A 17,157-nucleotide genomic window follows, 5' to 3' on the forward strand; every position below is an offset into this window, starting at 1 on the left:
GTCACAGGCTTCTGTGAATTGTTGTTTATTGCCCACGACCTGTCCGTGATTTTTACTAAAAATAGCTTTGCCTTATTCATGGTCAGAAGCTTTTGAATTTTGGTTGTGGGGTTTCCCATATTACTGCCAGGTTCCTTTCCCCTTTTTATTGAAAGTTCTCTTTGTTATACACAGACTCAGTGCTTGTGACAGGGGATGTAATTGCCTCTTAGAGGCACCTGGGGTGGTCTGAAGTTTTCCCAGATTACTGGGTGGGGGTGTGATGGGTTCGGTCACAGAGATCCCCTTGGGACTGTCACCTGATGTGCTGAAATTACCTCTGAGTCAGTTTTCCCTGCCAGCTTGGGACTCCAGAAACCGCCCTTGTTGAGCCAGACACTCTAGCCCGCTGCAACACAGACTCAGGGTCTGGGCCATGCCCCCAAAGCTGAAGACTTTAACTAATAACAGCTCAGCAGGTTACCTGTCTCCAGCACCCAGACACCGAGCTCCCAATGGGATTCAAACCTCAAATACATCTGTTTTACTCTGTATAAAGTTTACTCATGGTAAATTTGTAAATTGTTCGCCCTCTGTATCACTGATAAAGAGATATGTACAGCTGTTTGCTCCCCCAGGTGTTAATCACTTACTCTGGGTTTATTAATATTCAAAAGTGATTTTACTAAGTACAAAGAGTAGGATTTAAGTGGTTTCAAGTAATAACAGCCAGAACAAAGTAAGTCACAAAGCAAAATAAAACAAAATACGCAAGTCTAAGCCTAGGACATTAAGAAACTGATTACAGGTATCAAGTATCAGAGCGTGAGCTGTGTTAGTCTGTATCCACAAAAACAACGAGGAGTCTGGTGAAAACCTTAAAGGCTAACAGATTTATTTGGGCATAAGCTTTCAAGGGTAAAACACCCACCCACTTGCATCTGAAGAAGTGGGTTTTTTACCCAAGAAAGCTTATGCCAAATAAATCTGTTTGTCTTTAAGGTGCCACCGAACTCCTCGTTGTTTTTGACTACAGGTAATATCTCACCCTCAAAGATGTTCCAATTAGCTTCTTTCACAGACTAGAATCCTTCCTAGTCTGGGCCCAGTCCTTTCCCCTGGTACAGTCTTTGTTCCATTCAGCAGACACCTCAGGTGGTAAGTTGTGGTTTTCTCATGACTGGCACCCCGTTGTCCTGCTCCACACCCTTTATAGCTTTGGCACAAGGCGGGAATCTTTTGTCTGTCTGGGTCCCCACCCCTCCTTCTAAATGGAAAAGTACCAGGTTTAAGATGGATTCCATTACCAGGTGACATGGTCACATGTCACTGTAAGACCCCTAGTCTCCATTCCCCGTGGGCTGGCCCACACGTACACAGGAAGGCTTTCAAGTAACTAAGGCCATTTACGACTGATTGTTTCTGGAGCACCCTTAATGGCCTCCACTTAACGTTTTTCATCAGTGATACAAGTTTATATCTTATTCTCCTAACTCCAGATATAGAAATAAAACATGCAAACAAATAGGATGAACACACTTAGTAGATTACAAGCTTTCTAAAGACACCCTACAAGGGGTATTTAGCGTAAAGCATATTCCAGTTATGTCATATTCATAAGCATATTTCCATAAAGCGTACGGAGTGCAACATCACAGGGGGCTCCAGCTGGTTCTGTTTTGTATTGGAACTGCTAGGTATTGAACCCGGCCCTGGTTGTTGCCGCCTCCACCTGGCAGAAGGGTTACTCCTGGCAAGAAAAGCAGGACAATGACAATAGATTCCAAGGCCACGGAGAGTGGAATGTGCAAACTGGCGGGTTGTCTCTGGGAGGCGACACACAAAGCCCCTGGATCCTGACCCACAGGGATAATGGAGCCAAGGGAAATTCTTCACGGTGCTGACTGCTCATTGGGGATGGTTCGTCTGCACTGACAAGGTTTCAGTCCCAGGGACAATCTGATATATTCAGATCATTACACTGCGAGAGCCAATGCCTGCCTCGTCCACAGTGAGTGACCCCTGGAGCTCTCAGGAGAGCCACGGGAAGGAAATGCGGAGGGGCCAGGACAGGGCATTCTGTTCTGGTGCCTAAGACATCTAGGATAGTCCTCGATAGTGACCGACTCACTTACACTTCCAGTGACTTTCCCAGCTGGCTCATAACCAATCCTGAGTCATTCGGGGGGCAAAGCACCTTTACAGCAGGAATGAGACCCAGCTAGAGATGACTGTTTCACAGGCTGATATTGGAACAGAGCAGAGGACCTCTTACCGTCTTGGTGCTGGTGGTGGGGACAGCAGACATGGATAGATCGGATGTCTGAGATTTCGTGCTGGACGTTCGGAATCCCTTGATCCATCTCCTGTACTCCTCTCTCACCTGGAGAGTGAGGGACACAGTCACTGCACTATGTAACTAACTCTGAGGAGATCAGACATGGCCACCGCGAGGCCGGTGAAGGCGCTGGGTGGGCGCTGACGGGCCGTGGGCATTACCTGCCGATTGAGGAGACAGTGCACCAGGAAGATGAAGGGTCCCTGCAGGCTGCTGACGATGGTGAATAAATACGCCATGACCATGCCTGTTGGTCCTACTTGGAGGAGACCAAGGCTCCATGTGCAGCCCAGAATGAAGAGCTGGGCAATGGCTTTAAAGGTCAGTAACCTGGATAAAGGCAGATGGAGAGATCCCGTTACAATAACCCTATGGAGAGCAATTGGGTCAGGAGGATCTGGACAGAGTCGGGTACAACTACCGGCCCCAGCTTTCCTATGTGGAACAGGGTTACTGTCAAAGCAAACACTGTGGGAATTTGTTCCCATGGATCCTAGATATGCTGTTCCCATCCCGCAATCCCTCCCTCCCTCCCAGTGCCAAGGACCCTCCAAACCAAGGCATCTGACCCTCCAGGATTGTTTTGTTGCCTTCTCACCTGTGGTCTCTGAGGGTGGACACATCTGCATTGAGGGAGGAGAGTCTGTTTCTCAGGATCCGCAGGGTAAGGGCAAAGAACGTTATATTTATCTGTGGGAACAGTGGGAAATATTTCCTGTAAAACATCCCATCTGGGGCTGGTGACTCCAGCTGAGGCAGAGAACTATCCCAGGGGACCGAGCCTAACATTGCAGAAATGGGGACTACTCATTTCTGGTGGGAATCATCCCCTCTCCTGTGGGAATCATCCCCTCTCCTGGCAGCTCTCGGTCCCTCCCCATGCGTGGAGCTGACAGCACAGCCAGGGCTGAGATGGATCAATGGGATCTCAGAGGCCAGATGCTGCTCAGAGTTCAATATGGAGCCTCTCCAGTGGAGTCAGGAGTTATTTTGGGTTTACACTGGTGTAACTGAGAGCAGGATCTGGCTCAGAGACTCCAGATCCTGCCTCGAGAATACTTCCTGCCATTTTCAGGCTGTAACAAATTCCCCTCCCTGCAACTTCCCCAGGGGTTATGGGGGAATATGTTGGGACATTTGTTTCCCTCCCTACAACAACCACTGCAGAGTGTAGCCCTCTCCTTTCCTCGTTCCTTGGGTCATTAACTAGACTAGATCACACTCTTGCTGTCTTCACTTGGCAAAACTCCTACTGACTTCCATGGGAGCTGTGCCCGAATAAAGGCTGTAGGCCTGGGGATACAGCTCAGGGACTAATCCCGGGACTAACCACAGCAGACGAGCCAGGCGGGACCTAACTGCGTCTTTCCTTGTGTTTTATGGGCCACATTCTACTACCTGCTTCACTGAAATCAATGGGGTCACAGAGGTGAGAGGAGAATGGGGCCCTGTGGTTCTGTGAGGTACCCACCAGGATTATGGCACAGACTGGACCCAGGAAGCTCCAATGAAAGCCTCTGTCCTGGCTGAGCCAGCAGCTGCAGGCAGGGAGGAAGAAGAAGGTGACTTTAACGGGATTACTACCCTTTTTCAGCACCGGGGTAGAGAGGGGGTGTCACAGGGCAGCTGGCTCTCAAAAGCGAGATGGATCTTGGCCTGCCTGTGACATGGCCTACTCTCTTGCGGGCAGCAGGCTAATGACCCTCCCCACCTACCTCAGGAAGTGGAGCTACCCTGAAAACACGAGATGAGGATCTAGACTGGGGTGTCGAGAACACGCCACACCCTGTTTTAGTGGAGTCGCTCACTTTAGAGAGGGGATCCTCAGGGATTGCACACAGTAAGAAGGTGTGTTTGTTTCCTACCCACCAGCCCCACAAACCCAGCCTGGGACCTGGGAGTCAAGCTGGGATCTTTCTGGCTTGTTCTTCTGCATCATCAGTGGGGCGAGGAGTGTAGATGTCTGACAGGTGGGCAACTCAACTACAGCACTCGGGGCAGCTAGTGTCCCTGGGGATGGGGAGGGTCCCAGGGGGACAGTCAGCTGCCAGGCAGGGTGAGCAGGGAAATCTCGGTTCAAGTCAGACCTGGGGTGAGCCGGACAACCGCATGGAAGCCACATCCCAGCTCCCCTTCGGGATGGGCTCTGCACGTACTATTTGGCAGTTCCGTAGCCTCCAGGATTCACCGCTGCAGAAATAGCCACCACCAGGGCTGGGACTCCGTAGCCGAACGGGTACGTGAATCTCTTCTTGAACCGGCTGGCGCTGGTATAGTTCACGACCTGCAGGTTCCGGACGGTGAGGAAGAGGTGCAGCCCCTCCAGGAACATCCAGGTGAAGCAGGCCAGGAAGAGGTAGTGTAGGAAGCCAGCTATGACAGCACACGCCACCTGGGGAAGACAGAGAGCCCAGCGACACTGCAGTGGGGAAGGGAAATGCTGAGTATGGGGAAGACCTGCGCGGGGGGGCGGGGGGGGTTACACCGGGATTCTTGTTAGCACAGTTCTTCAGTTACAGTGCTCCGTGACCCAGAGACGGCAGGTTCCTCGGTCTATGGAGGGTCCTGCGGGTGCACATTGCTGGTGCAGGAAGGGAGCAGAGATTAGTGGTTAGAGCAGGGGATCAGGGCTCAGGGGATCCAGGTTCTGCTCCCAGCCCTGCCACAGAGTCCCTGGGTGACCATGGGAAGTCACGTAGGAGAGGAATCGATGCAAAGGGACACTCTGATATACGGATAGAACTGGCTGAACTCCAGAGACTGGGGACACTCAGACCACTGTGCCCAGTGTGAAGGGGCCTAATGGGGTGGAAACACCCCCCCACCTGGAATTCCCCCTCTGTCCTGCACAGCCCAGAATCCAGGGAGCATAAAGGGGTTGAAAGCCACACACCCCAGCTCTGCAGCGAGTGGAGGAATCAGGCCGCACCCAGCTGCCGGTGCGGGTCAGCGCGATAAGGAAGAGCAGGTCGGCCAGGAAGAGGCAGAGGCAGAGCTGCAGGTGGAAGGAGGTGCTGACGTTGCGGATGGAGCGGCAAAGGAGGAAGGTGAGGATGGCGAGGAGGAGGCACAGCAGGGAGAAGGTCAGTCCCACGTAGGTGACGACGGTCAGTGGATAACTCTCCTGTAACACAGCAAAGGGAGAATCACCAGTGACCCCAGCCCAGCCCCTGGGCTCCGACTCAGCCTTTCCCCCAGCAAAGCCTCCAGTCGCTCCTGGGAGAGCTTTGCCCATGGCTAAGCGCGGAGCTCAGGCTCCAGCCCTGTGATCCGAGTCTCACGGTGAGATACCGTCACTGTGGTGGGAGCCATTAGGACGGCGAAGCTGGAGAGATGGTCACAGCGGCAGGTGGTGTGAGTGCTGTTCGTGTGCACGGCGGTGCAGCCGTCCGGAGACCAGCTGCCGCTCTCGGCCACTACTTTCCAGTAGACGCAGAGAGCCTCTTCCTCCCGTTTTTTGTCCTGGAAACACAACAGAATCATCCTCGTCCTCACGGGACCACAGAACATCATTTGTGTTATCACATGTCTACAGCAAACCCGAGGCCACCTACAGCTCCACGGCTCTCCCCACGCAGCCCCAGCGCCCACTGGGGCCATCCCGGTGACAGCCGAGAGAGAACGCAGGTCCTGCTGCTCCAAACGCACAGGCCCTGCTGTTGGAGCGAACGGGAAATAAATCCTTGCCAGCCGTGAGCACTAAACGGAACGTGGCCATTGGCTGAGGACTTCTGACTGCAGCCAGCAGGGGGCAGTGCTGTGTGCACACAAACACATATGCACCCTAACCACTGCATCACCGCATCACAGTGTTTCATGCTGATTTCCTGAACTCCACTATCTGTAGAAAGCGGCTGTCCAGTTATTCCGGCTCAGGGGTGAGCTAAGCGGAGCTGTTACCCTAGAGCACTTTGCACGGCCGTGTGTCGTGGTGCGACCCCTATTCTCCTCCTCTAGTCAAACAGCCCCATCGCGTCCGGATTAAGGAGGCCTCTGCTTCTTAGGACCATCGGGAGCCAGAAAGGCAGCACGGTCCAAATGCCAGACAGGAGATTGTGCCTTGTATATGCCCCTCTAGAGGCCCAGATATGGAGTAAAGCGAGGGGATCTTCCTCCACGCACCTGGCTGTGGCGCAGGGTGAAGTTTGCGGGTCTGGAGAGGTTAATGGGTCTCCCGTCTCCGACGGCCCCGCTCACCACCCTGGAGTTGAGATGACTCTTCTCCAGCTTCCCACAAGCCGGTAGATTTCCCTCGCTGAGATGTCTCGCACTGATGATGGAGTCCAGGGTGGAGTAGGAAATAAAAGCAGCAGCCCCCAAACCTGCTGGGAGAGGAGATGATCCCTCGTTAGGGAGCTGGAGACGTTATGGCGAAGAATGAGCCGGCCAGGTGCACAGGGCTCACAGTGAGTCTGTGGCAGATCTGGGAATGGAACCCAGGATCCTGGCCACAACTCAAGATTTACCCACTGGACCATGCTACCTCCTCCCTCGGGGCCTCCAGGAGCACGTCCGGCTGGAAACATCTAGCTGCAGGATGCAGAGATGAAGATAAGAAAGGAGTACTTAAGGTGCCACAAGTACTCCTTTTCTTTTTGCGAATACAGACTAACACAGCTGTTACTCTGAAACCTGAGATGAAGATAGTTTTTCTCAGTGAGAGCAGGAGAGGGGCTGGCCAGGGATGAGCTTCCCCTGGTGCTGGATCATTCAGGGCCCTGAATATGGCTGCTGAGGGTAGGGGTACACATTACCCTAGTTCCCCATATCTCCGTTTGGGAGTCTAGCTAGACTAGGGCATCCCTGCCCTTTCCATTCGCTGGGCCCACTTCATACCAGAGCCCCTCTCATAAGCCGTCTCCCCTCTGTGCCCCCAACTGCTCACTGCTTGGGGCTCAAGCTGTGGGACGGCCAGGAAGGAAGGTGTCAGCTCCATGGCCCACAGCCTGAGAACCACTGGTCAGTCAGCAAGGAGAACTCCAGGGCTGGAGACAGAGGCCAGGGCCCGGCCTGGGGATCCATGGGGAGGGAGGGAGGAACGGGGGAACCCAGACTGGGGTTCATTGCCCGGGAACTGCTCTGTGCCGTGGTTTGGGCCGTGGGTGTCACCATGCCCAGGATGGTACCGTGTGTGGCTGCCCCGGTGACTGTATCACAGTGCACTCCCATCGTGTCGTTGTGAGCTCTCAGCGTGAAGACCTCGCTGTCCCGGCTGCAGTCCCCAGTGACGAGCCGCGTCTGGATAGCTGTGGGGGGTGGGGGTGAGGAATGACAGAGCCCCTCGCTGTGAAACCCCTTCACTGGGAATCTGTCCATTCTGGGCCAGACCCTTCCCCCTCCCCCTCCACTTGGAGCTGGGGGGCTTCAGGGCTCTTCCTCACTGTGGGAGGGGGAAGTTTGGAGCCCCCCCATGAGTTCCATTGATCACCCCCCCATATCCCCTCCCCCCATTCTGGCTGTGTCTCCCGGGGGAGTAGTGGGGGTGGAGGTAGGTGCCTGGCTCAGCGTGGCGGCCCCTCGTGGTGGAATGCCAAATATTACATTTCAACCCTTCTCGGGCATTGCTGTTACTGGGGGGGCCGGGTTCTATTTCCTGGTGCAGGGGAAGTGCTGTTCTCTGTCTGTACTGAACACAGGCTCACATCCACAGCGGTATACAGGCGCTAACTTCCAGTGGATCTGGGGCACAGTGTACAACCCCGTGTCTCACAGCAGCCAGCAGGTGGCGCTGAGAGCCACACGTCCCCCCTCACCCAGAGACTCTGTTGTCACGTTCTGTGTTGTCCTCTCCGGGGACCGGAGCGCAGCGGCCAGTGCGGCCAGTTCCACGCTCTGCAGCAGGACCGTCACGGCCCACCCCACCTCCTGCTTGTCTCTGACCTCCCAGAGGGAGGCGCTGTTCAGGAGGGAGTTGAAAGAGCGAGTCGTGTTCTGGGGACAGGAAAGGAAAAGCCCTGAGAGCAAGAAGTCTGGGGGTTGAGGTGCCATGTCCCATGTGTTCCCAGGGGGCATCGGGCATCACAGCCTCTCCCAGTTTTGGGGGCTGCAGTACTCTCAGAAGGGGAGCCCTTTACAAAGGGGGTCCACTGAGGCTGACTCGGGGCCCCACTGGGACCTGAGGCCAACTGGGGCTAGAACCCTTTGTTGTTCCTTCTTCGCTCCTGCTCCCCCATCCCTCCATTACAGATGCCAGGGAACAACATTGTCACAAGCCGATGGCTTCCTAGGCTGTCTCTATGCTGCATCCAGCAGCTGCTCAGAAATGTCTGGCAGGGCAGGATAGAGCCCAGATCCTGCTGCCTGAAAAACTCAGGTCATGACAGATGAGCTGAAGGAGGATCCCCATTAAGCGTTAGCAGTATAGCACCTCTGATCAACAACAACAGGTCTGAACACTAGAGGGCGCATGTGGGTGGACAAACACAAACGTGCTCTCACCCCCCTGGAGGGCATGTACACGCAGACACAGACAAACACCACTAGAGGGTGCACCCCCCGCCCCACAGCCGTGGAGGGCACAGGTCTTTTCTGAAGAGGATCTACATGTCTCCCCGCCCCCCAGTGAGACTCCTAACCCGGCACAGCAGCACGCAGGGCTCTGGGGCACACTCAGGGGCAGTAGCCCGCAGAGCACATTCAAGGGACGGAGCCTCTCACCTCCAGTGATAACGTCGCACTCCCGTCTCCACACGTGGACGTCAGAATCTCTAAGGTCGAATTAAAGAAATTGCAACAACTGCTGTTTCCGCTGCTCCGCTTTACCTGCAGAGAGACCCAGGGCAGGGGGTGAGCTCTGCAGGGGCTGAAAGGCGACCGACGTTGGTGTTTGCCTTATGCAGGGGCCTGATCCTGACACCCCTCATTGAGTGAATAAAGCTTTTATATCAGACGTGTCCAGGACATACACGATGGTGCTGTTGCTACAGCAAGAGGTTCATGTGGAACAATTTCTAGTAACAGCTGGAATACATCAAGCCTTGGGACTAAGCTCCTTTATGTTCACGTCGGTGCTGGATGCATTGACAGAAAGCAGCCAGAGAGTCGTCTCCTGGGACGTGCCATTTGCAGATGATGTAGTGCTCGTGGGGGAGAGGAAAGAGGAAGTGAAAGATGATGCAGAGAGACATGGAGGTGCATATTGGAAAGAAACGGCATGAAAATCAGCAGAAGAAATCCGAGTATATGGTCTGTAGATTCAGTGCTCTCTGCAGGAAGACAATGGGTGTGTAAGTCTGGGGACCAGCCACTAGGAAAGCTACAGAAGTTTTAAAAGGTCCGATATCAATTTGCAACCCCCTAGAAGATAATAAGGTGATAAGTAACAGTCAGCATGGATTTGTCAAGAACAAATCTTGTCAAATCAACCTGATAGCTTTCTTTGGCAGGGTAACAAGCCTTGTGGATAGGGGGGAAGTGGTAGACATGGTATATCTTGACTTTAGTAAGGCTTTTGACACTGTCTCACGGGACCTCATAAACAAACTAGGGAAAGACAACCTATATGGAGTCACTCTAAGGTAGGTGCATAACTAGTTGGAAAACTGTTCCCAGAGAAAAGAACAGGAGTACTTGTGGCACCTTAGAGATGAACAAATTTATCTGAGCATAAGCTTTCGGGAATTACAGCTCACTTCATCACGAAAGCTTATGCTCAAATAAATTTGTTCGTCTCTAAGGTGCCACAAGTCCCCCTTTTCTTTTTGTGGATACAGACTAACATGGCTGCTACTCTGAAACCTGTTCCCAAAGAGGAGTTATCAGTGGTTCACAGTCAAGCTGGAAGGGCATATTGAGTGGGATCAGTTCTGGGTCCGGTTCTGTTCAATATCTTCATCGATGATTTAGATAATGGCATACAGAGTACACTTATAAAGTTTGTGGATGATACCACGCTGGGAGGGGTGCAAGTGCTTTGGAGGATAGGATTAAAATTCAAAATGATCTGGACAAACTGGAGAAATGGTCTGAAGTAAATAGGATGAAATTCTACAAGGACAAATGCAAAGTATTCCATTTGGAAAGGAACAATCAGTTGCATACATACAAAATGGGAAATGACTGCCTAGGAAGGAGTACTGCGGAAAGGGATCTGGAGGTCATAATGGATCAGAAGCTAAATATGAGTCAACAGGGTAATGCTGTTGCAAAAAAAGTGAACCCGATTCTGGGATGTATTAACAGGAGCGTTGTAAGCAAGACACAAGCAGTAATTCTTCCGCTCTACTAGTGGGATGAGGAGGATCGAGTCCCAGCGATGAAAGGAACAAACACAGCATTGCCCTGATCTTGGATGGGCTTTACAGGGGTCACCGTAATACCAAGAGCAAAGGGTTTTGTCTGGGAATTTCCATATTGGTGGTACAAAACACAGGGCAAAATCCCCAACAAATGAATGATGGGTTCAAATGTACCTGCAGAGAGAAGTTCCTGCATGTCTCTTTGATTCCCTCGAACTCAGCACTGGAGTTCATGCTGGGGACTTGGAGTTCTGGGTAGAGAGGAGCAGACGTTAAAGCTTTCATATCAGATGTTCATGTCAACTCACTCCTGCCTGGGGGAAAATCCCCTTCTCTTCCCAGGCCCGATGGCTGCTCTCTGTCCACATGCCAGTCCCGCACTGCCAATAGTTTAACATGCAGCTCCCTCCCTTCGTCCCCGTCTCACAATGTCTCTCTCTACGTTCCATTTACACTCCGCTTTGGCTGTCCCTCCTGCTCCTGTCTCTGAGACTTCTTGACGTGTTTCCATCGACTCTGCAGAGAGACCTGCTGGGTAGAGACGCCTCTGCCTGCTGGGGAGAACCCACCTTCACCCATGCCTTAGCCCCGCTGCACTGCTGCCTCGGAGCCGCCCGAGGTAGGCGCCACCTGAGCCCCCTCCCGCACCCAAACTCCCTCCCAGGTCTGCATCCCGCACCCCCTCCGGCACCCCCGCCCCCTGCCACAGCCCTGTGCCCCCTCCCGGAGCCAACACCTCCTCCCAGACCTTGCACCCCTCACCCCCACCTGCACCCCAGCCCCCTGCCCCAGCCCTGAGCCCCCCGCCCCCTGGAGCCCACATCCCCTCCCACAGCCTGCACCCCACACCCGCACCTGCACCCCAGCGCCCTTCCCCAGGTTCAGCCCTGAGCCTGCACCCCCTCCCACACCCCAACCCCCTGTCCCAGCCTGGTGAAAGTGAGTGAGGGTGGGAGAGAGTGAGCGAGGGAGCGAGAGGGATGGAGTGAGTGGGGCGGGGCCTCGGAGAAGGGGCGGGGAAGGGAGTTTGGGTTTGTGTGATTAGACAGTTGGCAACCCTAGGGAAGAGACACCTGGCCCCTGGCAGCCCTGCTCACCCCCTCCCCGGCCAGGCCCCTGCTCCGCGCCCAGAGCCAGACATGGGCACGCCGGTGGCTGTGGCTCTGAGACAACCGGAAAGACCCCAGTGGACGGACAGGCTGGGCTGGGCGGAGGTGAGGGCCTGGAGGCTGAGCCCTCCCCTGCTAGGGCTGAGACCCAGAGGGACCCTGTCCGTGGGGGGCAGGGGGGCTGGTGCACCAATCCAGACCAGTTCCCAGCTCGCTGCCCCCTTGGACAAGACCTCTGCCTGTGTAACCCCAGGCCCTGCCCAGCCCCCCCAGTTGCCCCCTCCATGTCCCCAGCGGCAGGACCCACCTTGGCACAGGGTCGTGTTCCTGTTGGAGGGGACGTAGCCGGCCCGGCACTCACACCGGTAGCTCCCTATAGTGTTGATACACGTGGCGTTGGGGCCGCAGATATCTGGGATCGTGCGGCACTCGTCGATGTCTGAGAGGGGAAAGCGGAGGGGTGGTGTCACACACAGCACGGCTGGGGGCGCACTGGGGGCAAATGACTGTGGAGTCACCCCCCCCACCGATTGCAGGGGGCGTGGTCTGTCAGTCAGTCTGTCCGCTCCATCTAACCCCCCCTTCTATTCTCCTTTCTTCCCTGCTATTTGCAGGGCCCCAATCCCTGCAGCTCAACCCCTCCCTCACCTCCAGACCGGGGGGCCCAACCTTTGCCAGACCAGGACCCTGCGATCTCCTCCCTGCACCAGCCCTGAGAGAGCGGGGTTAAGGCGGGGGGCCGATCAGCCAGTTAAGCTGCAAAGGGGAAGCGACTTCGGCTGCGTGCAGGGCGCTAGCTAGAAGGAAGCTCGCCTCGGAGGGGGGGCTTCTATATAGCCCGAGGGCTGGGCCCAGTGGTGGGGGCCTGAGGCAAGGGGGGCTAGGAAGCCCCGAGGAGGGCTAGGAGCCCCAGTGAAAGGGTTTCGCTGGCAGGCATAGGCTCCCCCAGCACAGGGATCACAGCGTGACCTGGCCGGACGGCCAAGACATGTGGCAGCCACGACTCCAAGAGAAGAAAGGGGGAGCTGGAGCTAGTCACCATAAGGGGGCGCCACGCTCAGCGTTACAGACTCCAACCCAATGGCTCCCCTCCTGGTTTGGGATACACCCAGCACTGCCCCTCCCATGGAGCACTAGGAGAAGGGTGGGTGGGCTGCGCTCAGGGGCGTGCAGGGGAATTGGGTGGTGTCCCTTTTATCTAGTTTCTTTGCTCTCTGGTGGTGCTCACGGGGGTCTATGGCAGAAGCCCGCAGACCCCCCACATTTGGGCAGGCCCTGCACGGCTGGTAAAGGGTTTCTTTGGAAGCCAGCTGGATCCAGGGGATCCCCCTATTCCTAACATTGTGCAGTGAGCAGCGGCCTGACAATGTCCATTCCCGGACCCTGCTGTGACCCCCAGGCCCAGGACCCTGCGGGGCAAATCCACCGAGCCCTCGGACGGATGATGCCAGCTCGACACTCGCTGCCGATCCGGCCTGTGGAAACTGAAGCCAGAGGAGACCTGCCCAGCCTGACCCCCAGCATAGCCGCAGCCGGAGTCGCCACCCAGCGGTTCACCGATCCGATCCCAAATGGAGGGGACATTACTGCCCTCGCTGGTCCTGGGGCCTTTCACAACTGTGGAGAGTCTGATCCGACAGACGGGCCCCGCCCTGCTCGGGCGCAGAGAGCCCTGCCGTGATCTAGCCAAACGCTGGAGGGCCGTGCGCCCGCCAGGCTGCCAACGCGGGTAGCGCCAGCTGCCGGGCAAAGGGGGATACACAGGGGATGTCAGGGCTCCGTGGTGCAGTGGGGTCACTCACCCCGTGCAGGGAGCAGGGTTTTCTACCTGGGGACCCAGCTTCTACATGCAGAGACGCACTCATTCTGGCTGCTAAACTCTCCCTGATATTTATTCATAACGCTTTTGCTTCTCACAGAAATCCTTGTGGCTAAAATCCCCTTCACCAGGACATCAGCAAAGAAGTCAATCAGCGGGGAGAGTCAAGAGTGCTCACGGATCCTTCCCTTGGGCCGTGTTCCAGCAGCTCCTTCTCAGACTCCCCTTCTCTCTCTTTCCCGTGACAGTGTTTTGCTATTTCCCGCTATGCCTCTTCCCCTGGGTCGTTATTTGCAGAAAGGCAGCACCCAGAGTGCTTCACACACACTGCCATAAAGAGCTTCTAGTCTAAATAGACAAGAAGTGGGAGAGAAAACTGAGGCACAGAATTGCCCAAGGACACCTAGCAGTAACAGAGCTGGGACTAGAACCCAAGTCTCCTGAGTCCCAGTCTCATACCCTACCCACTAGATCTGTCTCTTTCAGCTTATTTCCTCCATGGAAGGCCAAGAATGTGTCTCCCCTGCCTCGCCATGCAGATTCTACCCTCTGCCGCCCCCCCCCCCCCCGCCTCCACTGAGAGGAGCTTTGTGTCTCCTGGCTCATGGCTGGGAGTGTATCAGGGCTGGAAAAAATCCCTTGTTCCTTTGGCAGGAAACTCAACTTTTGCTCCATTGTTAAACCTCTTGGAAGGCAACAGGCCTACGCCATGCCTGTGAGGGGGCTTGTATGTGCCAGCCTCTAGTGACGGCCGCTGAGCCCTGGAACAAGGAGAGAGCAAGTTTGTCCTGCTCTAGTGGCTGGTTCGCATAAGTAGTGTGATGGGGCAAGGCCAGATGACTATAGAAAAGTAGTGGGAGATAGATATGTTAGTTCCAGGCTAAACAAATATCTGGTACCAGGATAGTGAAATGGCAGCTGCTCCAGGTCAATTAAGACATCTGGGGCCAATTAAGAACTTTCCAGAAGGCAGGGAGAAGGCTAGGTTGATTGGGACACCTGAAGCCAATCAGGAGCTGGCTGAAACTAGTTAAAAGCCTCCCAGTTAGTCAGGTGGGGGTGCATGTCAGGAGCTGTGGGAGAAAGTTGTGCTGTTGGAAAGGCAGAGTAGTACACACCATCTCAGGCACAAGGAAGGAGGCCCTGAGGTAAGGGTGAAGTGGAGCTTGAGGAAGTGAGGGCTGCTGTTGGGAAGTAGCCCAGGGAATTGTACTTGTCATGTTTGTAAAAGGTCAGCTACCATAGCTGATACTATTAGGGTCCCTGGGCTGGAGCCCGGAGTAGAGGGTGGGCCCGGGCTCCCCACCCCACCTTTGCCCCCTGATTAATCACTGAGACTGGGAGACAAGAGACCGTGCAAGAAAGGATAACTTCTCCTCACCTCCCTCGCTGGCTTATGATGAAAATGGCTCAGTAGACTGTGACCCTTGTCTCTAGAGAGAGAAGGGTTATGTGGAGGGTCACGGTGAGCCTCTGAGGCTAGTGAAATCCACCAGGAAATGCGGGACCCACGGAGGCAAGGACAGAGCTCTATCATGGTAGATAACAACCTGCTACAATGACTAGCTAATGGAGTTACTCCCTTAGCTCCAGCAGCTGCGCTGTGTGCTTTCAGCAGACAAGTCCTGGGTTTGATTCCTGCTAATGACCCAAGCTGGTTCCTTGGTGATGCCAGCTCCTTCCCCAGCCTTAGCAGCTGCTGAGGGTTAGGTTAATGGGGTTCCAGAAATTAATGGGCTTTCTCAGCCCAAGCTCTATTAAAGGTTGTCCAACATAGAGTCCTCGGCTCCGTCTCAGCCCAGTTTGCTTTGCAAAGACCTGACCTTCCCCTCTTCAAAGTTCTGCTATGAAAGAGCATCTTGGGCTCTGATTGCAGCTGCAGGTTTGGGGGGATGTTGCAGCTTCTAATGACGTCCCCAATGCCTTACGCTCGAGCCGTGGCGGAATTAAGCAGCATGGCAAGAGACATGGCGACCTTCAGTCCCTGGGCTCAGTTTCCAATTGTAAGACAGGCTGGGAGTCAGAACAGACACTTTGCCCGGGTGTGGCGCAGAGAAAGAGCGAGACCTCAGGGCAACCTGGTTAATTTCACCCTCCATGTGTGCGGGTTAGTTTCAGAGGTCCTGGGTAAGCTCAGTGGCCGTGCATTAACAGCATCGCCAACGCCAAGCAATCAAGAAAAGCCCCAAACCCTGAGCCAGGCTGTAAAAAGTCACGAGATTGTTTTAAAAAATCATGAGATTTTTTTTTTAAAAAAAAAAAAATCCATTTTGGCTTCGTTTTGTTTGACTCTGGTTTGGGAGCTGTCAGTCACCCCAGCGTAACGTTTGGCAGGTTTTCGTCCCCCATGTGGGCCACGCCCTAATTTTGATTTTAGCCAAAAATGGAATCACATGACTCCAGGAGGTGGGGCTTTAGGGCAACGCCACGCATTAGCAACACTGCAGAAAAGCCAGAAACTTCATGCCTTTGCCATGACTGTTTCCAGCTCCCGTTCTACCTGTGCAGATCTTAGACGAATCCCTTTGACTCTTCCCAAATCCCCAACTGCATTTACACCTGTAACTCCCTGGCATGTTGATGCAGTTCCCGTGGGGCTCACAGACTGTGGCGTTTCGCTGGCACTCGTCAATGTCTGCAAGGAGAGAGAAAGCGCTAGGTCAGGCTGATCTAGGAGCTGTACCTTGGGCACTGGGGTGACACTGCTGGGGGATAATCCAGCCGTCCGAAATGCACCGTGCTCTGGGGAGACGGGGCTGGTTAGAGCCAGGAGTTCAGTTACTGGGTCAGCGAACGGGAGCAAGTTGGCTATTGTCCGGAATGAGCTGCTTCAGCTGAGAAGGGAAAAGCAGCCCTGCCAGGACACGTGCCTGCTGCTTGCTAAAGCTATCAAGCGGATCTGGCGATGCCCAGTGCCACAATATCAGTGCAGATGGCAATGCCTGAATGAGCCGTCCGCCCCTGGAAGGGACAAATGGGGAGCTGCTTTGGGGAAGGGGATAGAGAACAACATGAGGGCTAGTCTAATGCCTTGATATCAGTCAATGGGGTGACCCCCTCTGCAACCCATGAGCTGCCCTGGGCACCCCCTTGCACAAAGGACAGTGCAGAACCAGAGGGGGTTCAGGGACAGGCAATGAGAATGATCAGGGGCCTGGAAAAGCCCTCTACAGAGAGAGATTGAAAAGATGGACTGCCAGTTTAGAGTGAACGTAAGCGGGGACGTGCTAAGAGTCTCTACGTGACTGACGGGGATAGAGAAGGGAGATGGGGAGCTTCTGTTCTCCCCATCTCATAACACGAGAGCAGGGGCCAGTCAGGGAAGTTAGAAGAGGGGAAATTCGAAACTGAGCCAAGGAAAGGCTGTTCCGCGCCATGTGCGATTAGCCTGTGGAACTCCTCACCACAGGAGTCACTGCGGCCAAGACTTGAGAACGATTCAAGGAGCGACTGGACGTTCATACGGATGATGAGAACAGCCGGAGTGATCAGAGTTAAAGGGCACAAATGTTTGGGAAGAGAGAGAACCTCCTGCTGTGGGCTTCAGCCCACCTGAGTATTAGAGACCAGGAAGTGAGGGCAGACTATCCCCCGGCTGCCACTGCAGGGCTCTTCCACCGTCCTCGGCAGCATCTGGCTTTGGCCCCTGGGAGCCAGGATACCAGGCTAGATGGG

The 17,157-nt window shown here is 54.7% G+C and overlaps 1 protein-coding gene across 1 annotated transcript in view; it reads right to left on the minus strand.

Moving 5' to 3' along the window:
* Positions 1–980: 980 nt before the first annotated feature.
* Positions 981–17,157, minus strand: part of LOC125627802 (adhesion G protein-coupled receptor E3) — a 38,609-nt gene continuing 22,432 nt past the window's right edge. Inside the window, exons 7-21 of the mRNA XM_075121784.1 lie at positions 15,983–16,117; positions 11,971–12,102; positions 10,729–10,805; positions 8,975–9,079; positions 8,071–8,248; positions 7,444–7,563; positions 6,440–6,642; positions 5,609–5,779; positions 5,211–5,441; positions 4,474–4,709; positions 3,789–3,855; positions 2,916–3,007; positions 2,479–2,647; positions 2,255–2,362; positions 981–1,729 (exon numbers count right to left, since the gene is read on the minus strand). Of these exons, the coding sequence (XP_074977885.1) occupies positions 1,724–1,729; positions 2,255–2,362; positions 2,479–2,647; positions 2,916–3,007; positions 3,789–3,855; positions 4,474–4,709; positions 5,211–5,441; positions 5,609–5,779; positions 6,440–6,642; positions 7,444–7,563; positions 8,071–8,248; positions 8,975–9,079; positions 10,729–10,805; positions 11,971–12,102; positions 15,983–16,117 (2,030 nt within the window). The 3' untranslated portion in view covers positions 981–1,723. The remainder of the gene's footprint in view (positions 1,730–2,254; positions 2,363–2,478; positions 2,648–2,915; positions 3,008–3,788; positions 3,856–4,473; positions 4,710–5,210; positions 5,442–5,608; positions 5,780–6,439; positions 6,643–7,443; positions 7,564–8,070; positions 8,249–8,974; positions 9,080–10,728; positions 10,806–11,970; positions 12,103–15,982; positions 16,118–17,157) is intronic.

The sequence above is a fragment of the Caretta caretta genome, chromosome 20 (genome assembly GCF_965140235.1).
Source record: "Caretta caretta isolate rCarCar2 chromosome 20, rCarCar1.hap1, whole genome shotgun sequence".
Lineage (NCBI taxonomy): Eukaryota > Metazoa > Chordata > Testudines > Cheloniidae > Caretta > Caretta caretta.